The sequence below is a fragment of the Furipterus horrens genome, unplaced genomic scaffold (assembly GCF_987537825.1).
Source record: "Furipterus horrens unplaced genomic scaffold, mFurHor1.1.pri manual_scaffold_15, whole genome shotgun sequence".
Classification (NCBI taxonomy): Eukaryota; Metazoa; Chordata; class Mammalia; order Chiroptera; family Furipteridae; genus Furipterus; species Furipterus horrens.
Window position 1 is genome coordinate 5,579,353 of NW_028327185.1, and position 27,375 is coordinate 5,606,727.

The 27,375-nt window shown below is 40.9% G+C and overlaps 1 protein-coding gene across 1 annotated transcript in view; it reads right to left on the bottom strand.

The window, feature by feature from the left end:
- The window catches only part of USH2A (usherin), a 462,824-nt gene that overhangs the window by 171,121 nt on the left and 264,328 nt on the right, over positions 1 to 27,375 (bottom strand). The window contains exon 37 of the mRNA XM_090263490.1: positions 15,543 to 15,719. Within this exon, the coding sequence (XP_090119616.1) occupies positions 15,543 to 15,719 (177 nt within the window). The remainder of the gene's footprint in view (positions 1 to 15,542; positions 15,720 to 27,375) is intronic.

A 27,375-nucleotide genomic window follows, 5' to 3' on the forward strand; every position in this document is an offset into this window, starting at 1 on the left:
AAATGCTCCCTATACTGGAGCATTTGGGGCTGGCTACCCCAAAACTCACCTCTGAATCTTTGGTTAGAAGGACATTCATTGCTCAAGATTTTTTAACTAATATTTAGTCTGTGAACATAAATGGTTTTAAAAATCACGACTTCTTATTTGATATATATTCTTTAATTGGCTTTTAACAAATGCACATACATAAAAAGACCACGGGCAAAAAGTAAAGAGCAAATCGCATATGATGTATAACATATAAAGCCATGTCCCCCAATGAATTATTCTTTCTTTAATATTTCGGTGCCAAGGAATATTAATTACTTGACCATCCCGATTCTGACTAAAACTCAGCTCTAACAAACTAGCAACATGAAAAATTGGAGTTTTAAATAGGTACATAAAAATAATCCCTTCAGATGTTAAAAAGTACATTACCGTGCTATTAATAAAGAACAGAGAAATGTCCAAAAGTGGACCCAATAATAATTAATAATAAAAATAATGTCTCTTGAATTCTGAATGAGAACAAGAAATGTGCTCCATTACATTGGTCACACTCTGATTATATAAAACTGCAAAATATTTCCAAACAGAGTGGTCATCTTAACTTATTCACACATTATTCATTCTGTATGTTTTCAGTAGCACTAAATTCTGGAAGCCTTTCTGCTCCCTCTGGTTAACCCCTTTTACCCAAACCTATTCCTTGGAGTCTCTTTAGCCCCGAAGCAATAACTGGGAGCCAGTTATAATTACCAGGAGAGCTGAGCATCCCTCAACTTGATATATTGTCTCCAAGATGCGATGTTGCTCAAAAAGCTTCTCTTGAGTTTAATACGACCCTCGCGGGGCAGGCGCTCCACAGACAACCTCCTGAATCAACACATCTTGTCCAGTAAATACTAAACCTACACGACAGCTGGATAAAACGGCTACCCCAATCTATAAATTCAAAGGAAAGGAGTTCTTAATAAAATTTCAAATTTAACCTTTTTTTTTTTTGGAAGGCAAAATGAATACAAAACCTCAAGTAATAAATTTAATCACAGATTAGACTACTCTAGCTTGTATGCTTTTTTGAATGTATGATTTTATTAAACTTTTAAAGGATGGGTACTTGTAGACTCTTGCCTAACCAAACAACGAAAATCACAAACCTTCCCCCAAAACAAAAAACAAAAAGAACATCCCAAACCTTTGCTCCATACAGATACAGAGAACTCTGACAAAATAAAACAAAACGAGATTTTTTTTTTTTCCCATATGATCAGTGACTTACTAAGGTTGTAGTGGCTGGAACAGTCAAGTTTTGGGGACAAAATAAATTCCCTGTGATTCTCATGGCACCAATTTCTCAGGACAGCCCCAACTTCTTGCTAGGGCAGTGTATTTTTGTGTGCATGTGTCTGCATTTTGCCGTACTAGGATAAAATACTACACAAAGGTAGCAAAGAAGTCCATGATATTTTGTATTATATTTAAATCTATAATAAAAGATATAAAATGCCACTCCACACAAAGTTCTTTGCCAGGGCTGGGGAAAGGGCAGAACTGATAGAAGAGTGATGGGCCCATCTATTTGGTATTTAACACAGAGATACGACATGACTCAACTTTCACGCAGAGCATGCACCCCGAGTGAAAGAGGAATAAACTGCAGGGATTTCAGAAGGTAGGAGCTCAGACCCACATGTGCCCTGGAAGCTGCCTCTCTAGGGGACAGGCCTGGAAGGGGCCCTGCCATGGGGACCCTAGTTCATCTGGGTAATCACATCCTCAGCCTAAGCCCAGTGCCAGGGACGCCCACCGTCCCTGCTCGTGTTCATTCTGAGCAGACGTGACAATGCCTGCTGGCTTCACTGGGGTCCTGATCCCAGCCTGCTCCCACTTCCGCGACGAGACTGCTGGCCTCCTCACGGAGCTTTTCCTGGTCACGTATCATCAGAGAAGTCCTGACCTTTTATCTGGACGCGTTCTGGCTGCATAGCCTGGCACACAGTCAAAATCCTTGGAGTCCACATGTTCCTCTCTCTTTCTGAAATAGCTACATATAAGCAAGGATTTTAAATTCTCGTTTCCAGAATGCGAAGTTAGAGATCAGATGCACATATTGAGTCATTGAGTCATAAACAAATTGAAAACAGAAGGCAAGACTCAATTTCCAGTCACTAAACCATATGTCATTAAAAAAGATATTAATTATGAGGAATATGCAGATGTGCTAACAAATGGACAGTCAACCTTGAGCACAAGGATGCACAAATAGAGCAGCATTAAATAGTGACAAGTAGGTTAAAATAGATTTAATGCTCACAAAATAGTCTTTCGTAACAGCTAACTTTCAGAACGCGTGCTATGTGCCAGGTTCTTTAACATAATTATCCCTAATTCTCAGAATTACACTACAAAATTGTAGTGCTAACTCTGTGTAATACAGATAACGAATCTGAGGCTCAGAGAGGTTGCATATTTTATCTCAGATCACAAACTGGTCGCCGGCCGACCGAGAGTTTAAACTGGGATGACTGAACTTCAAAGACAGGGCCCTTAATTCTATGCCACAAAACAGCATGTCACCTGAAGTGATTTCTATTAGAAAATAAATGTTAAATATAAAAGAAAATCATTGATAATCTTAAGTAAATTAGTTGTACAATAGTAAACAAAGGATTTATTTTCTGTCCAAGTCCTAGTCTGAAATAGTACTCTCCTGGTCTTATTTGTCACAGCAGAGTGTCTGTCCCCTTATTGTCCCCAAAGCACCTAGTTCTCAGGATTTAGTCAATGCCCAGAGACCGTCATGCCATGCAAAATAAACAGGTCTTCATGTTAGAAAGAGAAGTACATTGTTCAAAGTTAAATGTCACTTGTAGATATGTCTTGAAGTTGACTTTTGACCATAGAATATAAAAAATAGAACAACAGCATGTTCAGTTGGGAGTGCTGATAGCTTGAAAGCCACCAACTTGAACATCCTGACAACTAAAGAATTCTTGCCTAAGAAAACCCAAATGGGTGACCTCAGGTCTCAGTTTGCTCATTATCAGGGACAGGAAAATAGGTGCTTTGTAAAGGGCCCCATTACATTACCAGCACTTCTTATGGTTGGTAAGCTCTTCATGATACAGAACTGATAACCATATGACTTCCACCTAACATAAGGTGGGCGTAACCTTTTGACCACGTCAGGGCCTTCTGAGAGTGAAGCCGGACACTCTAAATAATGAACACGGGTTAACTGAGCTGCAGCAGACATACACTGGGACTCCCTCGGGCCTTGGATGCACACAGGTGGTCATGCTAACAACCTGTGCCCTTCAAGGCCTGGTCTGAGTCCTGACCCCTGAGAACAGGCCTCTCCTGTCATCATGGGACTGAACGGCAGGTCATGGCAGGCACCTGTCCTCTTCTTCACTTACCTCCCCATTTCAAGGTAAACACCTCTCTCTGCTCCCTCCAACTAACTAGTTTCCATATAATATGATTCCTCAGACGTTACCTAGCCTATTCCCTGGCTTAGGTCCGTCCCAGTCAACCACGTCCCTTTGAAAACATGAAGCCTTGCACCTCAACTCCACTGCTCCGTGTGCATCCTGACCAGAGCAGAACACCGGGAGGCTGGCTTTTCTTTCTGGGACAAATGTGGCTTTGAGCTCACCGAGCAGCTTAATTTTGGTCTCTTAATTCGGGAGTTCATCAACACATTCTGATTGGCTGTGGCTGAACCAAAGTGGCCATTTAGCTGAAAACGCCAATCAATCATTTTTCAATGAATGCATAGAATCTGGGAGGAGTGTGATTAAAGCAGCAAAGTATTTAATTGCATGTAATGTCTCATAGACTAAGAACATTCACTTAACAAAGCTGTTTTTGATGGGGACAGAACGACACCATTTTTGGTTTTATAAGTAATACTAAGTATCCTGAGAGAGCTAACCAATACATCTTCTGGTGCGCTTTTTAGAACTGTTGGGTCAACAGGAATGAATGGTGTTACCATTTCAGATATAATAGGACAAACTGTTTTCCAGAAAGTAGCATTTATTTATATGTACGGTCATAAATTAGGTATAACATGTATTGCCTCGTATTCCTATCAAAATAAGCCTTTTGCATATGTATGTATTTGTGTACCTATATACATATATGTAATAATGTAATGGTATCATTAGAAATATTGTGTTTTATAATAATAATATGACAAGTACACAAATCTATCTATACTATAAAATCTAATAAGGCAGCTAATAACATCTATACTCTGTTAGCAAATTAAAAGCATTTTCAATGTAAAAGGATAAAAGGTGAGAACAAAAGGGGTGGGAGCTACGGATTTTATGGACGCAGCTGAAGAAATGACATTTTCTCAAGAATGTCACTAGTGTAGCAGAGGAGTACTTAGGACAAAATTCCTCATAGGGAAAAATGCGTGTGCCTACAATACAAATTTTCTTATAAAAATACAATATTTTGGAGTATGTCTTGGAACAAACCTGAAGATGGCACATTTGCCTGGTCCTTCGCTGACTCCTCTGGGTCTACAGTTCTGAGGGAAACCCAGCATCTCACCAGCATTTGACTCCTGGGAGACTCTGTCAATCAAGGCTGGTGCCGGTATTTGTCAAATGTTCTACGCAACCCAACTGGCGGGTCTCACCTGACTCCAGTAATTGTTCTTCGTGAAATGAAAAACTGCCCCGCACTCACTAAGAAAGCTCTAATTAGAATGGAAAAGAAGCAGGGATCTCCCCCGTTCTGCTCATAATAGGAGGGATCGAGAAGGAGGTGTCAGAGGTGGGCCAAGGGCACCAGAACACAGAGACAACACCGAATACTAATTGCTGCTGACCGCCCTGAGAAATGAGAGATTCCATTTCACATTATCACCCATGCGACCAAAGCAGCGTCCCTCCACCTCTACTTCTCCTGGTCTGAGATTAAAGAGTTGCTTAAAATGACTCCGCAAGACACTTCCACTGAACGTGTTAACCAGGAAACATCAGACGGACTGAAGTCATCCTCAGTTAGTTTTCAAATCCCCCAAAGCTGTGATGGATGGGGCTTCTTGTGCTCAGAGAAACACAGAGACTTTGAATTTCATTAGATGCATTATTTGTTTAACTAGAATATGGAACTGTCACTTTGTCAGACTAATTGGAGGCCCTGAAGTGGGCGGTCACAATGCCTAGAAGAATTTCTTTTTCTTAAGCCTCAAACCACCAATCACATTTTGTTCCTTTTCCTTACAGATTTCCTTGATTTAGATACTCTGTTTAAGCCTCTGCTCTTGACATTTGAATTCCTCTTAGTATTCCTAAGAGAATTTCTTATTATTCCTATTATTTTGAACACCATCATATTCATCCAAATTAGTTTCTAGGCTGCACAGATTAAATTCTTTTTCCTTTAAAATCTGATAACTTGAGCCCTTTGTGTATCTTCAATTGGAAAAAATAATTTAAAATATATACAACCAAAATATTAGTGGATTAAGTCTACTCTATTTTTAGTTAAATTATTGCTCATTCACTTCATTTGAAATAATTCTCTGAAGAAGTTCACCTTCGTAAAATTAAAAACAGATATTCTTGGCAAGGTTAATACATGATTTTAACAATGAGTAAATTCAAGCTAGGACAAAGCCAGTCTCTTTAGAGACAGCACATTAAATATTCCCTTGCTGAATGTATCTAACAGAACAATAGTTACAAAATGTAGTTAAGAAGATGAATTACTGTATTTTAGAATTGGGCTCTTTCTTATGATGACGCCACTGAACCTGCTATTCTGGGACAGAATGAAGAGCCAAGCAATTCAGTGATCTTTGAATAACTGACGAACTTCGGTCATTTAAGGATGGAAGAACCAGAGGGGACTGGCTATACAAATCATCTTAGCAATGGGATTGGATCTAATATTCAAGTTGATTAATTTCTTAACTAATAATAACTACAAGATCTAGCCTTAAAACATTCAGGTTATATCTGGGGTATCTCTTACCTCCACAGGCCATTAATTTCACATTCTCTCTTAGAGGGTGTAAGACAAGAGCAGCGCAATACAAAAAATGCTGAATGACTTCTACACTGATTTCAGCTCATGAGTAGTAGAGTTAAAATCAAAATTTGAGAATAAAAAGAAAGGTGTCCACTGCACCACAATAATAATTAATAACAGGTAATTAAAGTTATGTGAAGACAATCGGCAGTCAGACTATTAGTGGGTTATTTACTTATAGTAATTTAGCCTCACGATTTCTATCCAGTACCTCATTGGTATCAGAAAGTATGTGAGAGGAATGCCAAGGAATTTTGTTAGTAGGTTTATAAGCCCAGGGGAATTCAGAAGTAGAAAACAAATGTATTAATATTAATAACCCTTCTTTAATTTATATGTAGCACAAATTAAAATGCCTGTGTTTGAAAAATAGCATGGTAATCAAAATATAGCTTCCCCTAGAAGAAGAAAGCATGGATCACCCCTGATTTCTAAGAATCTTCAATTCATTTCAGGAATGATTATTGGGTATACTGAATAGAATCCTTCTTCGTCTTAAAAATCTAATTCCAATGCTGTCTATGCTTACGGAATCAGTAGCTGTTAAAAAGTGGGGTGCTAATTTGTTGCTACCCAATCTTCTCACAGACAGTGGAGGGCATCACTTTGCAATGTAGTGCACAATTGTTACGCACCCGGTAACGCGTTCTATTCTGCGCATGCACGTATCATACTCAATCCTTTGTGTCAACCTTATGAGGTAGTTACTACTATTTCTCGCCCCAGCCCCCAAAGGAGGCAAAGTATAGTCGCACTACTTGAAAACTTGTTCAAGGTCTTCTAGCTAGTAGGAGGAGAAACTGAACTCTTCCTTCTAAGCTGTATGAATCTGATCAGGTTGGTTTTGAAATCCACGGTCCTGATCACTAGAATGCCTTTTGCTTATATACGCGTGTGACTGTGGACACGAGTGTAGCTGTTACAGATAAACAGAAGACATAGGGAACATGGCGGTTTCATGCACATCATTTTTATCCTGCATACTGTTTTTCCTTCAAGCAACTTCTAAGCTCATCTGTTGTCAGGAAGAACCTGAAAATGTCGTTTTTTCTTTTTTCCTAAAAAAAGGAAGCATTGACAAAAAAAGGAGAAGTTAACGTTAGATTATCAAGACGTTTTCGCTGGTCACAAAGACTGGCTATATGAGAAGAGATCCAGGTCTCATATTTCTGAAAAAATGTCTCAAATACATTTAAAGTGTACAGAGCTTGGTGTAACGAGCATATCCACCCACTAGTTCTTTATTAGTAAGACCGTGTTTGGCCACGCTCCCATCACAGTTATAGAAATTACTGCATGTTTTATTAAAAACTTACCTATCTCCCTCCCTCCCTCCCTCCCACTCTCTGTCTCTGTCTCCCTCTCTCAACCCCAAGGTCTAATTTAGTTGTTGTTCCCTTAGGTACAAAGTACACAGTTCATAATTCATTTGATATAAAATGTCAGTTTAGATTCTTGCCTGTCTTTGATAAACGAGAGAAAACCATGTACATTTCAATTTCTTCAATGCCAGAACTACCAGGAACAACCCCCTGTGGTGCTTCTCAAAGACCTTTGTGTTACATTAAACATCAAGACTCGGAAGCTGTGGGAAGGGTGTTTCCAGGACAGAGAGCTCAAGTACACGAGGCGGAGGCAGGCGGCCGATGCGCTTCCTATCAGTCAAGTGCTATCTCCCAAGGAGCATTTCTGGTCCTCCAATTAGTCCTCACTTATAATTTAATACACCACAACCAGTCTGTGAGTTCCTTACATTTAGCTTCGGAAGCATTTGTGAGAATCGTCAAGGAAAAGAAAAACTCAGAGGCTTGGCGATCGGTATAATTTCCAGCCTAGATGGTGACGGCATATGTGTATTCTGTGCTCATTACACATCGCGCGTTCCATTCATTAAACAAACGGTCGCATCTGTCTTTATGCACCAGCCCGTCTCAGGGCACGGCCGTTCCTTACCCCTTCCCATAACCCACGGAGGGTGGCTATGCGACTGTGAAACCCCTTTTTGGATGAACAAACTGAGCCCTAGAGAGGAGATGCCCTTCCCGAGCTCATGCACCCAGAGAGGGAAAACGCTGGGGATCATGGGTGGCGGTCAAGTTAAAATTCAGAGTCTGACAGACTGAGCAGCCCGTGTGCTAACGAACGCACAGTCTGCGACACGCTCCCTGGACTTACGGGGCCAGCCAAGCGGAGAGCAGGTGAGCCCCTTCTGAGGCTGGGCCCTCAGCCTCAGACTTCCACGAGGGAAGGGCTTCTTCCTGGTGGCCCCGAGGACTCAGAGGGTCATTCCTGTGGCCGCTCCGGCTCCCTGAGCTGCCACATGCTTTACACTCCCGGGTTCCCCAATATTACACTTGATAAGTGTCTTCCCCTGACTACAGTGTCACTAATCAGTCTGTAGAGGTTTTTTTTTTTTTTTTAGTGGATGGAGAAAAGGATTCATTCTTTTTTTTTTTTTTTTACAAATATAGACTCCCCTTCTCTCTTCTTATATGTAGTTTTTAAATTTTTTCTAAAATCAACATTGTTAGAAAAATTAATTCTCTCTCTACAAGAGTGCAAATTATGTTCAATCAGAAGATTACATCTATTCATTTCCCTTGATGTAGAGAGGGCATTAACACAAATAATTCAATTTTAATACAGGCCCAAAGAGAGGACAACTTATATCAATAATGGCACTCATGTTTTGGGTAAATGCATTTGAACAAATTCTAAAGGTAGTATCTGTTCCACACCTTCACAAAAGCCTCTAAACAGCAAATTAGATCAGAAAACTTCTATGTTCTATCACAAGTCAAAGAAAAAACATAAATAACAACTCATGTCATAGAAGAGCTGAAAGGTCAGAGAAGTAAATATTTCTGAAAAAGTTAAAGGAGTCTTTTCTCCTAAATAAAAAAATAACACAAGGTCATGATGACTCCCTGGGGGCATGCTAGTAGGCATTCCTAACTCCTTACTACAAGCTCAGAGTCAAGGTACATCGTGAGAGGGGTCTGGAGAGAAAAGAAAGAAGAGGGGGAAGAAGGGAGGGAGAGAGGGGGAAAGAGAGGAGCCACTAGGACTCCTCTGTCTACTGCCATCATGCATTCATCCATCCCCATCACGGGTTCATGGTCCAGCCCCGCGACCTTCGACCTTCTTCCTCTCACAGCACACATACGCTAATTCCTGAAATTCGGTGGCACACCCCAAAATGTAGGTATTTGCCAACCTGACCAAAAAATGGGTATCATTTTGATTCGTTCACATCAGGTGGCTGTTGTGCTGTTGACTGTTGTCATTTTTAATTTGACAGCCTAAGGGAAGAGAGGTCCGTGCCCCTGACTAGTCACATGTGGGGTGTTTCACAAATTCCTGTGTCACACCAGCGTCCTGGGGCAGCGCGGCTGAGAATCGCTGCCCTGGCCGAGGCCCACATATGAAACGTTGGAATGAGAGACAGTGGGAGCTTCCCAGCGATCGCTGCTGTGTGAACAGGATGTCATAGCATGCTCTGACCACCCTCACATTTCTAGTGTCGCCAGTCCCAGTTAATGAGTGAACACCAGGATCACAGTGGCTTTAGGAAATCTGCACTCTGGTGTCACGCCTGTCCTTCGTGAAGTTTGTCCAGGTCTCTAGACGCCTTCAGTCTCTGGGTGAGCTATTCCTCTTAATACAGATACAAGAATTTTCTCCAAGTTCCTAATGCAAAGAGATTTAAAATATAGGCTTTAACTACCTAAGATATATTAAGAATTTGTCTCACTTTTGTAAAACTTTATACAGCTAGGAAAATGCTCACAGAATTTATGCAAGTCAGGCACAGAGTCTGTCAATGATAATGAAGGACAAAGAAAAGAATAAGACATTATTTTTTAAAAATAAAGCAAAAATTTCTTTAGGGCACCATAAGAATTCAAATAAAACTTCAAGTTGCTTTCAAACTGCATAGCTAGTCACAGACGTGATTTTTTTTAACCTTAAAGTTACAGATAAACCTTTATTCCAAGATAAAAAACAGAAAAAGAATGATACTTTTTTCTTTTTAAAATGGATTTTTAAAATATCAATGGAACTTAAATAATACTTTATACCCCTTCCCCCTGATAAAGTAGAAAAAATGTCATTTAAAAAAACTTGGGGGGGTGGTTCTCCCTTTCTTGCAACAAGATGTTCTAAAGATAGTAGTTAACTCTGTGTGTGCCCGCCCCGGTACTTCTTTGCAAACCACAGGAGAGCAAGCAAATAGGGGAGCTGGCAGTGCTTTGCTGGAGGCACACTTCAAAGTTTTTTCTGTCTCCTCCAAGGCTCAGAAGTTGGTTCCTTTCTAAAGTGTTTTTATAAACAGGAAGTTCATTGTCAAGACGGTGACTATAAGGAGGAAAATGCCACAGATAATAAAATAGAAATTTATCAAGACAGGCTCAGAGCTAAGCACATTATAGATACTGTGTTGTTTCATCCTGGATCGGATAGGAATTATCATCAAGCCTATTTTCCAGATGAACAACCTTAGATTCAGATATATTTGTGGATTTGCTCATAAATTACTCAGCCGGCCAGGGAAAGCAGCAGAATCAGAACTAGGTTTGCAGAATTCCAAAGTCTACTGTTTTACAACGTGCCTAAGGGCTACTTTGGAATGAATGTCACTGCTTTTCAACAGGTTTTACCTGAGGGGTGGGGGGTGGGGGCAGAGACCAAGGGAGAGGAACTAAAACAAGCTTCAGAACAAACCGCTCACAACCATTCTGCCTTCCTCCGTCTGGGATGTTCTAACACATGTTTGTGAAAGAAACACACTCCCCATGCTTCGTCTTTCCACGAAGTTTGTAGATTTTAATAATTCTCATCAATTTGAAGCGTTACATTGGATTTAGAAAACTGGATTAAGTTCCCCAACGAAAGTGGCTTGTGTTGGTCTCACTGTTGCTATAAAGCAGGTCAGAAAAAGATAAATAGAATAAAAGTATTCCTTTTGAAAAAAAAAATAAAACTTTCATAAAAAAAAAAAACCCTCTTTCTAGCTCATCAGTATGGAATTTGTCACTAATCATTTTAAACTATGCCCTTTTATGATTCTTCTGTCTCTCTTAACTTTCTGAGTAGTTCTTTGATGTAACAAAGACAGTTTCAGACAAGAGTTGAGTTCATCTGCACAAAAAAAAAAAAAAAAAAAAAAAAAAAGAAGTTTAAGTCTGGAGGCAAAATGCAGTGTATTTAAAATTTATACACTCCGTCATGCCTTTGTTCTGAACTTGAAGATCCTGCGGAACGTCTAAGCTTCTCTGACTCCCTTCTAAGCTGATCTGTGCTACCCTGGCTTATTACCATGCGGCCCTCACTGGTGGCTCCAACATTTAACTACATGCGAAGTCATGGCTGACCCTTTCTGATCAATTGCCAATCCATACGGGCTTGACTGATAAAAGAGCCAATTAGATTTAAGCAAATTAAGGGACATCACCAATGTCAACCACTTATTAAACTGAATGCTGAATTCCAAGCATACAAAACACTAATGCACCGGGCCCCATTAAGAGCTGAAATCCTAACCCCATTAGTAACTCCAGCCCTTGAGGGGCGAAGGGTCACAGGAAAGTTTCATATTTATGGATTAACATTTGGATTCCATTTTTATTTTTTTAATTCTTTCCCTAGAACTCTTGAACCTGCACTATAATGCGATTCGAGAGCTCTGATGAACTATATTCCTCATTTCTAGGGAGTATCTTAGTGTTAACTCTGAACATTATAACAAACAATGTAAAAACACGGTTATCGTAGAAATACAAAACCCTGAACACACAGACATAGGGAAGGATATGCTATATAATTGGAAGGAAAACACATTCTCCAGTTGACCAAATACTCTTTCAAAAGAATTTTTAAAGTAAAAAATGTGCACTCTTTGAGATGGACCACTAAATATGTACAGAAAGATTGGTTTCATGATTTCACTTGCCTTAATTTCCATTTTCAAAATAACCTGCACACATCATACTGTTTAATCATGTTTCCTTTCTTTCTTTCTTTGTTTGTTTGGGGGGCTCAAAGTTAGTTTTATTTTTTAAATAACATTTAGTTTTTTTAAACAGGAAGCTCTGACAGAATCAACAAGGCTTTGAAATTAGATATTTTTGAGTTTAGTTTTTTTTTTAACTCCTGGCTTTACTGAGGTATAATTGCTATTCAAAAAACAACATATGAACCATATATCTGGTCCTCATTTGAAACATACAAAAATCTAATATCAAATAAGATGTTTCGTAACCATCAACTGAGAGATGCTACCCAGGTAGACTGTTCTGTATCACGGTGCCTCCGTTTCTAAATTCCTATGTAAACCCAGGTCTGTCCTTCCTACGCTTGTGTAAGAGGACTGACCACTACACAGAAGGACTCTGAGTGAGGGGCTGGTGCAATCTCAAGAGTATCCCTCACCGTCCAAACTCACCTCCTTACCGCCTGGTCCCCAACAGCTGGTAGCTACAGTGTCCCTACAAGGAGCAGGCTGCATTTTCCGGAGCCTGACAAATACAAAGTTGCTCAGGGAGACGATGAGGCCCAAGCAATGACAATCGTACACTTTCAGACTGGTGCTTAAGCAGCCTGGATGGATTTATTCATTCATTCCCTCATCAATTGTTCATCATACACCTACCATGTGTCAGGGCTGGTCTAGGTCCTGAAGATGAAAATGTGGAGACAAGAAACAGTTCCTGCTGGGTAGGATCGGCCAACCTGGGCTTGTGACAGTCAGACAGGACAGGTACGCTCTGTACAATGCGATTCCCCGTGGGACACTGATGAGCAGTATCTCTGCCCTTCTTGGTAAAAGAGGACTTTCTGATGGACAGATTTCTGAATTGAAGCCTAAGAAATGAGTAGGATTTGGCCAGATCAAGGGGCTAAAGGAAATTTTAAGTTTAATAGCAAACCTTTGATTAAAACAAAAACAAAAACATTTTTTTTACGCAAGCTTTCTATTATTACATTTTAAACTACACTAAGAATAAAACAAAGCTAAGGGTATTCTCATCACAGCCGTTGCGTGATCCAGCATGGAACGAGAGTAGGAATCCAACGTCGCCGTAAAAGAGGCCTTACACGGAAATCAGGGAAGTGGCGGTAATGATAACCACCCAAATACAATGAAAAGTAAATAGCGCACGGGTCCTCCTCTGCCCATACGCCGGTTTGCTTCTCTGCCTCTTGGTTCATTTATTATTCATTTCAGTATGAAGTGCAGTTCACTGGACAGAGGCACGGAAGATTTCTTTAATAACGCTCAGTACTAATTTAATTCTACTTAAACACACATATTCTCGTGAATGCCACATGCTTTTCAGCATGATTTTATGTGTAAATCAGGATAATATGTTTTCAGATCATTAAGTAAAAGGAAGCATGAACTAAAACCTATTTAATCAATGAGGTGTCACCTTTAAACTGCCACAAGGTCATAAAAAAGATAATTTCGAAGCTATAAGTTTCCTAATTGTAATCAACAACAATCTAATAATGAAAAAAAAAGGACATCCTAATGGCTGCAATAAACTTGGGCAAATCACTATCTGTCTTTAAAGATGTCTTGCTTCCTCCTTTGGTGAAGGGTCGGCTCTCCGAGCCTGGGTTTCTGAGCGCACAGAGCAGGGGAGTGTGTCGCGCCCAGGGAGTGTGGCCCACCAAGCATCGTGAGTGACGAGGACAGGGGACAGGCGTCCACCGGGCAGCAGTGGAGCTAAGCCACAGCAGGGCCCTTCTACACCACCTTAAACAACAGTGCCATTGCTTCCTGCCTGCATAATATTAGCCTTTCTCCTAACCCAGGGGGACAGAGTCCCCCATGACACGTTGGGTTAGCAACAGGAGCTCGCTGTGTTTACCTGAATTCTGTCTGTGTGTGTACACACACCCACACCCATACATATTACAAAATATTAGACCATACATACTCAAACACATACGCAATTAATTAATTTAGCCCTATTTTATGCCTGTGACATAAATGGATGTAAATGACAAACTACATCCATGTAAATGCCACAAAATTAATATACAACTCATTAAATATTCCATATCCTGTAAAGAAGATACTACTGTGTAACTTAAAGAACCCGCCATTAAGGCACTGAATATCCTTTCATACCTAAATGGGAATAAAGGATACTGTGTCCTAAGGTACAGACTCATCATAATTTTCTACTCTTTCCAGCACGCTGGCTTAGAGCCCAAAAAGTAAGCTATAAATACCCAAGGTTTCTTCTTTTGGTCTCAGTTCTTAAATAAGCACCTATTGAACAGGAGCTCCCATTTTTGTGACGGGTTCATGAAATATGATACTATCTGAGTTGATTAGCCCCTGAAGTCTGCTCCAAGCTTTCTTTTCTTAAACAGCATGGCTTCTGCCAGTTAGAGTTTCAAGTGTGTCAGTAAACATCCATTCATCAATTCTATAATGCCATAAAAGGCAGATAATGGTGAGCCGTTTTTGTGACACAGCCGGTAATGAATCTTCCCCTGTGCGAGGGGGCCATACAAACTGCAGGCTGGCCCTTCTCTCCCTCTGCTCACGAGGCCTTTCTGGCTTTTATAGTCCTTGGGACTCTCCAGTGGAGAGGGCTCTTCCCAGCCCCCAAGACTCCTCTCAACAAGATACTGACATCCTCCCTTAGTCGAGAACACACGCCTTCCCGGGCTGGGCTACCAGACAGACAGCAGGTGTCCTGGGGGGCTTTCCTTTGGTATTTTCAGAGAACAGGTATTCCTAACACACAATTCCGAGTCATGCTCTTACTAGTCTGAGCCATGCTTTCTAATTCAGGGCTATACCTAGCAACATAAGAAGGGTTTTTCGTCTTAGTAATTAGCCCTGCAAATAGATAAAACAGGGGGGAACTGAATATCAAAATACTAATTCTGAATAAGCTCGATCCTTTTTGAGAGAAATAGTTAAAATAAAAATATCCAGGTTGCATCACATTTCACATACGAAGGTGACAATCCTGAACCCTAATTACTAAGATATGGAATTTAAAGGTGTTTTCCCAGTGGTGTGAGAAGAGTCTTCCTATTCTATTACGTACACACTGTCCATTTTGGCCAAGGGGTAAAGGTGTAGATATACATCTAAATTACTTCTTCAACAAACCAGGCCCAAGACCCACTGGTATCAGAAAATTAAAGCCCAAACTGAAACTATAAGTTTTGAATCTAAATCAAGCCTCAAACAAAAAAAGAAAATCACTTCACAGTCTTTTTAACATGTATAAAGTGAGAAGAGTGTGTGTGTGTGTGTGTGTGTGTGTGTGTGTACACAGTGTGAGGTGAAGTCTCAACAAAACAATAAAATGGTATCAACACCAGGGTCTCACTAAAACCACCACTAAATCAATCAGTCATACAAGTGAGCCCCTAAGTTCTTAAAAAAAAAAATTCTAGCAATAAACCAGGTGTTCAGGTGACACTTACGAGGAAGTCAGGTGGCCAGCGCCGCGCAGACTTACCCGCTGGGGGTGTGGCAAGCACTGAAGGGTCACTCATCAAGCTGCCCCGGGAATTGGAAGCGCTCACTTGCACCGAATAGTTAGTAAAAGGGACCAGCCCTTCAACAGGCACCCAAAGGCTGGTCTCCTCACCGCTGTGCACCACTTCTGTGCCATTCAGAAGAGTGACGTTATCTGCTGAGCAAAGGAGCAACATTGAAATTAGTATGTATTTACGGATTCTTTTCTGCTAGCATTTAAACCTTTTGGGTTCCTAAATATCCGGGACTACGTAGAATTCTACTATCACCCCCATAAGAGGCACCACGTTCACCTGCTTCTGTTTTCCTGTGCTGTGAACGAAATGTTTTCTAAGAACACATTATGATTTCCAATTCATTCATCATTACTGGACTAATGTCCTAAGATAGTATAAAGCTACATCATGTGCATCGTGCTTATAAGTAAAAATACTGCATGGACATATAAATTGATGACTCGGTGAATTATTTACAGTTTGGTTCAGGGTTTCTCAAATACTTGAATTTTCTGGAATGGGCAGACTATGAGGAAATCGCTCCCCACCCCCCAAACAGAATGGTTCGGGCATGCGCATAAATAGTCAAGTCAAATATCTGTGTCAGAAATCTTGTTTATCATACATTGGGGTAATTTCTGCTCATGTTGCCCGAGAGACGGGTGGACTGCTTTCTATCTGCTGCCTGTTTAAATCAGAATTGGTCAGAGTATCCTGGAAAGTCACTGGGGACCGGCAGGCCTATGTACCCACTCTGCTCCGGAGGGGTTGGTTCTTCGCTCTCCGGGAGGACGCAGAGGGTGTCCGGCTGTGGAGGAAAATCGCTGTCCCTGGGTCCTCACCAGGCCCCACCGCCACTGTCCTGCCAAGGCTTGGGCAACCCTGCTCTCAAACCTCAGCGTGGCGGGCACAGGAGCCTCCTGCTGCCTGACAACAGGGTTTTCTCCTCATCTACGCAGTTGGGTTATATTCAAGGGTAAGAAGAGCAAGAGACTGGACTTAAAACTAGTAAAGGGCCCAATCTGAAACCTGTGTTGTAACATTTGTTTCCCCTTCAATGTTAGATGCTTTCCTGAAAACGTTACATTTGGCAAATTTTTCAAAATACTGCTTAATCTTAGTAACGTTTATTTATAATTACTCTGAAAACATAAAGAAAAAACATCAAGAATAGTAATATTTACTTCAAATAGCATTCTTCCTTTGCCAAATCACTTATTATGTTTACCTTTTAATCTTCCCCGGAGGGAGTAAGTGGTACTTCTGGGCTAAACCACAGAAATAATCATTTCTATTCATTTTCAGTGAAACAGGATGAAGACGTAGTCACGGTTCAGGAACGGCTTTACGTTCCTAAACTGGAAATAGACCATTCGCAGCTGTGTATGCGTAACATACAGTAGCAAGAAGTCCCGAGCCCTGCACATCCCAAAACGTGCAAGGCAGCCTTGGCTCACTGCGGGCCTCAATGAAAAGACACCCCCGAACTGTGCCCTATTAATCAGCTGTCACGGGTCCTTGACTGCCTGTCACCTGCATTGCACCAGACTCTGGAGCTCCAACTGCATGCCAGAAGTAGCCTCTGCGAGGCGCTTGTAACAATACGCTCCGAAGGCAGGAGACGGAGTTGCTGCATTCAGGACACCTGGGTCCGATGACACGTGAGTCACTTCTAACTCCTGTCTGAGAACATTACATTCGCCACGTCTGAAGCCCCCTTGCATTCCCATAATGCATAGCCCCGCAGAAGCCTCTTGTGATACAGCTGAGGTCACGGCTGCTGCGGTCACACGCCCAGCCGTACACTTTCAGAGAGGCCACCTCCTCCTCCAAGACCCAGGCAGATGCTCCACTGCCTCTGAAGCAGGGGAACTGCGGGCATCTTTCAAAAGATTACAAAGTCACAAAACGATAATGAAAATTCTAAAACTAAGCCAAGAGGATGCGATTTTACACATTGCACGCTAGGTACAAATGCAGGATCGATGAGTTAATATATATACCTATAATATTGATGACCTCCCCCCCCATTTGATTGGTTTTTGAAGCAGATTTCTAGCTGTAAGACAAACACTACTGGCCGCTTTGAAAAGGGCATGGCAGGCGGAAATATATTAAATACCACTTTATTTAAGTTTCCCAGATAACATTAATACGTGGCAATTACACAATTAGTTGTAACACTGCATTCTAATTATAGAACAATGATTACTCAGTAATTATAAGAAGTATATAATTACTCAATAATTATGAGAAGGAGGCAATCACATAAACCATTTCGTGCAGCTCAGAAAAGAACTAGTACGTCTCCGAGAAGCACGCAGCTGCGACAGGCAACCCCATCCACAGCCCTAGAGCAACGCATGAGGGTCCAACCCTCCATGAGCTCGAACGGCTCCACTTCAGAACCTGAACAGGAGCCACGGCTTTTCGCTTTTCCTCCGCTTCGTTCGTTCTCTCTGCCCTCACTCTCCTGCTCTGAACTTGATCAATGTGGGCTCCTTGATGATTGAAAAGAATTCTTAAAAACGGAAGTCCCCGGATCCCCCTTCCGGAAAGGGTGTGCCTTTTCCCTTTTTATTGCGCATGCTGTGTTTCCAGTGGGCTGGAAAATGCAGGCTGGTTGGTTCAGTCTCAAGAATCAAGGTGGAAAACCCTGAAGCGATAAGCCCTTCCCGGGACAGGTCGGCCTTCCCGGGCGGCTGGCCTCAGCGCTGACCCTGCTTGTGAGTATCAGCTCCCTTGTCCAGGAACCACAGCTCCGCCTCCCCTCACCCCCAGGACCTGGGAGTCTGAGGTGGAGCCCCTCTCTGCCACCCTGTCCACCTGTCCCCTGCACCTTTGGGCTCGAACTGGGGATCGCACTGGCTCTTTGCAGAATGTTCTGGTGTTCACCTGTGTCAAAACCTCACGGGGATTCTTAATCAACATTCATATCCCGGAGTTCCACTCCAGAGGTAATGAAGGAGGCTATCAAACAGGGGCCCAGAAATCATCTGGTGATTCTCCTTCTGCAAGAACTACTGATTTTAGGGTTATTTCATCCATTAAAGCTGGCTTTTTTTCCCTAAATTTTATTCTTCAATTACAGTTACATTCAACAGCATTTTGTATCAGTGTCAAGTGTACGGCTTAGTGGTGAGACTATCATCATCTTTACAAAGTGCCCCCACCCCCCATATTTCAGGTACCCACCTGGCACTGTACCTAGTTATTCCAATTCTGTTGACTATATTCTCTGTGCTTTGTTTTCCAGCCCCGCGACTATTCTGTAATTTAGTTATAACCCCTTCAATGTTTTCACCCAGCCTTCCAATCCCCCCCGCCTCCAGCATCCATCAGTCTGTTCTCTGTATCTATGAGTCTGTTTCTGTTTCGTTCTTCCAAGCTGGTCTTAAAGGAGCAATCCAAATTTATTTATTTTGCTTCCAAAGTCAGTTAGGTCACATTTGGCATCGCTTATTAATTGATACCTTTAGGTTCTAGCTTTGGGCTATAAAATGCTTATTCTATTAGTGAAATAATGCATCTTCAGAGGGTATAGAAAGCTAACTCTTAAACCAGGTCTACATTTATGGACTAGAAAATCTAGTATAGTTGTTTGATAAGAAAATTTTAATATGCATAAAAATAATTTTATAAAGGAGTCATGATTATTGCATATCCAAGAACAATCACTTCAGGACTTCTGATTTGAGTATTTGTCCTCCCTCCCCTGATGGAAGACACGGGGAAAGAACGATTCCTTGTATATAGGCCAGGATTATGCATCACACGAAGAAAACACATTTTGCAGAGGTCACGTACATTTTAAATAAATTCCTAGATACTATTTCACAGTAATAGAATGTGGATACTCCACATTCTGAAGAATTTCAAAAAGGGTAATTCATGCATTCGTACTTTTCTATTGAATAAAAAGTGTTAAATAAAGAAACAGCTAAAATAAATCTGCTGTCCTACAGCTTTCACTTGCAAAGAAACTTTCCTTCAGCTTCAAATACAAAGTCATACTAAAATGTTAACAACATCAATGCCCATACGAAGGCTAAAATCTTACTGTTAACATTCTTATTGGCTGAACAGTAGAATACTTTCTATACTATTATTTTAAAGCAAAACTCAGCATAAACAGATACTTTCCTAGGCATGATTCGGGGAGACAGAAATCACCGCTGTCCCGGGAATATCACCCAGCTGGGTTCTCTAGATTGAAATAACATGAATGGGTATGCTTTCCCATTCTTGTTATAATCATTGTCTCCAGAATGTTAATGCACGATATATTCCATATTTTTTTTCCCTCTGTGCTGTACTGGTCTGACCTTTTCAATATTCTGTAATTTGACTGGCTGGCCATTCCGGCTCTCTCCTTTTTACAGCCTTATTAACTTGTGGGAAAGAGGTGGGAGGAACAACCAATCAGAATGCGTAATATTGCAAAGGTCAGTGTCATCGCACGTGGAAGACTGCATGCCACGCATTAACATCCTGATATCTTATTCATGTGACAAAGATTGTAACAAGAACAGAAAATGGCACAACATGAATCCATTCTCGTGACAAAGACGGTAATGCGAAATGACAGCAAACAAACCAAACTCATTCTTGTTACCGTGTGAAGATTTTCCATGTCAGACCTGGTCCTGCGCTAAGTTAGCCTCTCTCTGAATCCAATTACACCTGAAGGGAGAAAAGGCAGGGACTAATTTTCCCACTTCTTGCCGTAAAAAGAAAAAGCTAGGTTTTTCCTGTACTGAGCCCTCAATCTTAGTGCTGTTCAGGTCTCTCCTGCTATTACCAAATTCTGCCAACGCTAAAATCGAAAGACATCAAATGTTAAAAAGGCCTTTAATGTGAACTAAGAATCCTAGTTCACTTTAGATAGCACATATTAATATTTAAGTTACTTTTATTTATTCTTTCTAAGGGTATCATTTCAAATTATATTACCCAAAGGCAAGTGCATCCTCTGAACCCCATTATTCTAACAGATCCCACTTTGGTAGAGATATGAAAGGTGCTAGGTATTTGTTTAAGTTAATATACAGTTAAAGGAACCTATTCCTGGCCTTAAGTTTTTGCCAACGTAGAAAATATTTCTAATATATACCTACCTAGCTATTTCTCCACAGAACATTTTGAAAGAGAAAAAACTAAGTAACCTGTGAACCACTTAGAGCCCTGAGAAAAACAGTGCTCTATTAATGCATCATATTTCTTACCATTACTGCAATTACTCTAATGCGATTTTTAATTAGTTGTCATCTAGTAAAAGCTGCGCCGTTCTGATTCCTCTTTAAAGCAGTCACGTGGCTGGAATGACAATTGTGGCTCAGGGGATAAACACGACGACTATTTCATCAGCTATGACATACAGAGGATCAGGCTAAGTGAAGGCAGTCAGGGAAGGACAAGCACCACACGGTTTCACTGACACGCGGGATAGAAAGGGAAAAGCAACAAACGACCAAACGAAACAAAGCAAACACTAAATTCCTAGATGCCGACGACGGGATGACATGAACCGGAGGGAAGTCTTTGGGGGAGGACTTCGGGCAGCGAGCACACGATGGAGCATGCAGATGTCACGTTCTAAGGCTGCGCACCCGAGATTTATATAATGTTGTCAACCAGTGCTACCCCAATAAAAAGGAACACATCAATGGTATTAATTTTGGAACCTCGCTGTAGAAGGAAGACCTGCTAAACTCACGCTTAGCATAGCTCCCATTCCTAGCTCTGCTCCCGGAGGAAGAAATATAAACCAAGGAAATTCCTGGGGGTGCTTACTAATCTCCTCCAACCAAAAGTGAAACGTCCGAGTTGGGTCTGTAGAGACTGGAAGAGTCGTCAGGACTGGCTGTCCTGCCAAAGACGCGCGGCGTTAGGGGAAGAAGCTGACGCTCCCATGAGTGGGGGATGTAAGTGAATGACTGGAGTGAGTGGGAAGGGCATTTACTTGGATCTCAGAGGAGACAGCGAAACCAGATCCCCCAGAATTCTACCTGATACATTGATTCATACCCTGTAGTTTACTCCCTCTCCTCCACCCCCTTCATGAGGTCTGCAGAGAAGCACATTAATAAATAGCAACCCCCAGTTCTCAAGAGTTTAGGTTGAGGGTAGATGAACAATCACCAGAAATGAAAAGAAGGAGGTTGTGCTCAGAACAAATACAAAGTCTGGGCAAAGCTGACCATACAAGGTACAAGCAAGACGAATCTGAAGGAAGAAATAATATACTAAATATACACCCATGTAGCCAAAAGGAAAGAAAAGGTCCCAACATAAGACGACAAATTAATCATGCAGCTCTGGGGGAAAAATGACACATACTTCCCAGAGCATGTGAAAAAATATTGCACAGCCAGAGAAGCAAACTGGAAATTACAAAAAGTCATTAAGTATTTAATAAACTCATTAGAAAAAGCAAGGAACAGAACAGAAACAGCTGAAAACTAAATTAGTAGTGTGATGGTAAGTCTTGAGATAATCCTAATCAATGCATAAGAAAAAAGATCAGGAAATTATAACAATCAAGAGAGAGGATGATAAGTATATTTAAAAAATGAGCAGAAATATAATTTAATTTTTTTTTGGTAAGTGACTGAAGCTCATGTGTGCCCTGGACCCCAGGGTTATCAAATAAATATGTCCACCTGGGGACTGAGAAAGTTGATGGACTGAAACAATGACTCAGGGACAGTCAGGGACCCTTCCAGGTGACCACGCTACCTGTGGTTTCCACACAAGTCTGATCTGCAGCTTCCCTGACAACTATTTGAACTGCTCAATTTTCTACAATAATTCCTTCCGCCTTCATTAGATGTAACTTATCTGCTCCCAAAGAACCACTCACGAATGGAGAAAGGTCAAGAATGATATTCACTATTCATTACGTTGGTTATCTATAGGTGGTGGGACCTTCGTAAATACTATTTTTCTATGTGATGTGAGTTTTTTAAGTGAGCATACATAATTTTGGAAAGTTGTAAGAATCTTGAGATGGTTGAAATGTCCAAAGAAAATATATACATTGCATTTAAAGTTATAAATCACTTATAGTAAAACCAGGGATCTACACACTACTGCCCACCGGCCAAATCTGGCCAGCTGCCTGTTCTTATAAATAAGGTTTTACTGGGACACATTTACTTATTCTTTCAGTTATTGTCATGCTCCTTGGGCACAACTGAGAACTTAGGCCAGAGACCACACTGCTTGCAAAGTCTAAAATGTTTAGTATGTGGCTTTGCAGAAAAAGTTTGCCAACCTCTAAATTAAACAATTAAACTGACAACCTCTTAAAAATGTTCTGCCTTCCTCAATAAAGAGAGCCATTTCCAATTCCTGGATTGATTTTCTTGAGGAAACTCGTTTTAAAGAGTGGAACAGGGTATGTTTATTGATATGAACCTTACTCACACCATGGCCCTGCACTGCCATTAATGCTTTGAACGTCTTTCATTATTCAGCCGTTATAAATGCAAATCACTGAATAAAACAAAGAAGCAGGAAGAAAATATGTTATAGATGGTCCCTAATTCCACACGCCCAGGAAGTCTGCAAATGGAAGGCCAAGCACTTGGCTTTGGCTGCAGGGATGGCTGCAGCACTGAAGGCTTCATCAGAGTAACGGAAGAACAATGAATGGCTTTTTGGTGAAAGACGGGTGAGTTTACTGTTTCAACTGCTTCTGAAAGACCTTTTTAGGCTTCCAGAGGTAATTTGCTAAAAACACAGACCATCCTCTTCCTATGGATCTTGGTGAAAAGAAGCAAATGGCTAAATAGGGCTAAAATATTTATAGGAAGAAGCACAGGCGGGGTTAAGGCAGCCTTAGGATTTATGTTAAGAAAATAATCAGGTAAGTATAGCAAACACCGCCTATTCCATGCATAAGACAATGAACGACAAGAAAGGCTTAATTGTGCCCATGCAGAAATTTGGCTTAAGAACCAAGAACAGGTGGCTAGACTCGGAGGCAAGAGGACTATAACGTGGGCCCAGGGCTCCCCAAATGAGCATTCAGTACGAAAAAGATCATAAGATACACATTTACTTGTAAAGCAAAGAGAGTTTGGTGTATAAACGTTGCCCTCTTGAGCCACAGCTTAGTCAATTTCACTCTAATTTAAAGTGGAACTGTTTTTGTTCCTTTGAATCCCCCCGATGGTGGCTTCCATGTGCATAATTATAGAAATAAAAAGAGCTGGCTTGAATCCCTTCAAAGGCATTTTATTCACCTTAACTGTTTTCTTACTGTTAACTGAGACCAGCTAGTATGGTTCGCTAAACAATAAACGTGTGAAAACAGGTAATAATTCTTTCATGAGAAACAGTTCATAACGTACCCAGCAGAGTACGTGTTTGTGGTTTATCGCCGCTCCTCTTATCCTTGTTTATAAAGTAATTTGAAAACCTAGTTCATCGGAAGAAAAATATTGAACAATCTGAACTGTTTGTTAACAATGGTATAGTTACATATTTGAATATTGATCTTTTAATCCCTGCTCATTCTGTAGGCTTTCATTGTCAGGATACCGATGAAGATTATCTGCTTTTTAAACATGTTCATAACTCATAGATGCCAATAAGAATATTCAGTTCTTCAGGGAGATGATCAGGAAGAAACAGGCTAAAAAGCAGACCCCGGGATCTCTAATCCATAATCAAATATCTAGATTGATTGTGTCACTTGCACTCGTATTGATTTCAATTGGAGTAGCTCACCCAAGGGAATAATAAAAACGTGGGATAAAACTGATTTATGAGAACAAAATAAATCCTTTTGTGAGTGGTAATGCATTGGTACTATTTAACCCTTTCAATCACAGCGTGAAAAAACCATTTATTTTTTAAGAATGCTGAGCTGGCCAAAAGAAGTCATATCAGAAATGCCAATACTGCCAAGTGCCATTACACGAGGTTGTGACGCTGGGAGAGAAATGCCACCCTGAACCTGATCGAAGGCACCGTTTGACATATGACATACGTCTAGCTTTCCTGGGCCAAATGCTACGGCCCATCATACATGATGAACCTCTAAAATCCAAAGTAGTATGAAATCACTCAATACATGTTTATTGTACTTATTTACATGATTTATAAGGCAGTCGAGGAGCAAGAACAAACTATGGTGGCCCGTTAACTCCACTTAATTGTTTTCTCTAATAGAGACATGTTTTATCTTATTGAGGGCTACCTTCAGGATAAGAGAAATCATCCACGGAGATAGCTTTCTGTATAATGAGGGCCCGTACAAATATGTGCCTGAAAGAAACGTAAAGGACCTAGAAAAAATTGAAATGATTTGGACATAAATCTAAACCAACTGTTTGATTCTATCAATTGAGCCAACCAGCCAACCGGTTAATTTAAAGAAAAAATAAATTAGTGGCTTCATGTTCCTTAAAATTGGTAGATGAAACATTCTCAGAAGTTTGGCACTGGTTTAACTTTTAACCTTTACGCCTGTGTGGACATCTCCCCACGTGCTAAACCTGAGCGGTGCGATACAACACCCACTGTCCGCAGACAGCCTGGAAAGGTGGCGGGTGTGGCTGAGGAACGAGGGTTCCTTTGTTAGTTATTTTTAACTAAAATCTAGTCACTGATGTAGTTACTGGAAAACTTAAATATGTTGGTAGGCGAATCTAATGTTTTAATAGAACACTTAATAAAATCTAAATATGGCTCAAATATTTCTAATAAAAGTTACCACTTCTGAACAGAAGTGTTTCATAGGTGTCAAATACACACCAACATATGAAAAAAGCAATGTTGGCATCTCATTATTAACTTAGGACTTTGCTTTCACGTTGAAATGATGAGGTTTTGGGTACATTGGTTTCTATAAGCTATACTACCAAACTAATTTCAGCTTTTCACTTTTTAATGTGCACAGCAGGAAATTTAAATTTCTGCATGCTAAAGGGGGTATCAGAATGCACAAGTAAATGCAGGTTTATTTTCATCTTAAACCGATGAAAGAAAACCACATTGTTTTGAGATCTGGCTACATATATTCACACAAAATAAAGATGAAATTATTAGTAGAAGGCACAGATTCTGTTCCGTACATTGCATTTGATTCACAGCCCTAAGAAAGCAATGGCAAGACCCCTTGCAAGGCACTGATATAAGACAGAGTGAGTTGCTTTGTTATCAGTTCTGTCAATTTGGCTTCTACTGCCATGGTGTTTAATGAATACACAGGAAGGTAACTCTATTTTTCCTCTCTGGCATAAAAAGGCTTTTAAAAAATTAATACATTTTACTATTTACAATGAGACATAATTTGATTCAGTTTGATGGCCCCATAATTATTATAGCATAATAATTTTTCTAGGGTAAGTTTTCCACATATGCCATACAGGGTAAATCATTAAACAGGAAAACAGTTTAAATCAAAAAGATAATAAGAAACTCTGTGATAATAAAGGAATAAATTATGAGGAGACCATGAAAGTGAACCACTTTACATTTAAGGGATTTAAGTAAAAGCAAGATGATAATAAACAATAATTGCAAGCAGTGGGGCTTCAGAAAGAAGCTGAGGTCAGGCCCATGGAAGCGTTTTGTTCCCAGCTTTCCCTAGAGTTTGGAGCCGAAGCATAAGGCTTGTAACGCCCATAACTCTACCCAATGACCACGCCCATCACCAACCATCAAGGGGTCCCTCCTCAGACCCCCGCAAGGAAGATGAGCAATGTCAGGCGGAATGTCCCACTGCAGGACAGTGTCCCAAAGGCGGGTGAAACTCACCAGCCCTAGGGAACTAGCCTTGGTTCCATTTCTCTTCAGGTCCACCATTTCCCTCTCATATCGATTCTCCGCTGACACCTATCTATTGAGAGCCTCTTTGTTCAAAATCCAGGTAATGAGGGATGGTGGTTACACTTTCAGTCTAGAAATACCTAGAAACTGACTCTAACCCTATCTCTTCAGCAAACACGACAAAGCAAATGACCACCAAGGCTGGACAGGTGGGTGAGTTGTCCATGACTACTGGTTCAGAGCATTACATGTCTGCCCCATGGCTGGCGTCTTGATGTGAACCTGATCATGTATGTACTAGAAACCCCCAGCCAGCCATGGTGCAAGTTTGAAAACGATTTAGGCATTTTTAAGATACTTTCAATACTTCCTATTATGAAAAGGGGAATCTGGTCTTAAAAAGAAAACTATGCAGTCTTCTAAAGCCACAGGTAAGTCATCCGAGGGTGATCTGATGATGACAGTCCCTAAGAGTGTCCTCTCCTGCGCAGGTAGGAGCAAGAGGTTCTTACACATGACACCCTGCAGCACTGGAAGCATGGCCCTCAGCCCCAAGGATGCACAACTCCAGCATGCTCTGGCCTCTGTGGGTGACACGCCCGGACTCCGTGTGCAGCCCAGGGGTAGGACCTGCCTTTCATCGCTACCCCGTCACTTCCACAGACACAACCGCACAGACTTTGGACTTGTTCGTTATGTCAGGAAAATAGCCAATTAGACATCAGACACAAATCCAATAAGCTGCTGTGTGAGTGTGGAGAACAGATGAGTTCTTAAGTAAGTTTGATAAATGAATGCCTCCCTCCAGTCTTGTGGAAGAATGTGTCCTAATTACACATTTCTATAGTTTTATTGGCCATGACATGATATACAATCAGAAGTGTCAATATAGTCAGGGGGTAAATATTCTATAGCCACATGTTTGCAGCGGCATATCTTATCACTGCCCATTCATTTCTCCAGCAACCATACAGCGATGGTTTTTAATTCCACGTAAAATGTTTTGCCTTCCTGTTAGTATGCATGTGCGCTTAC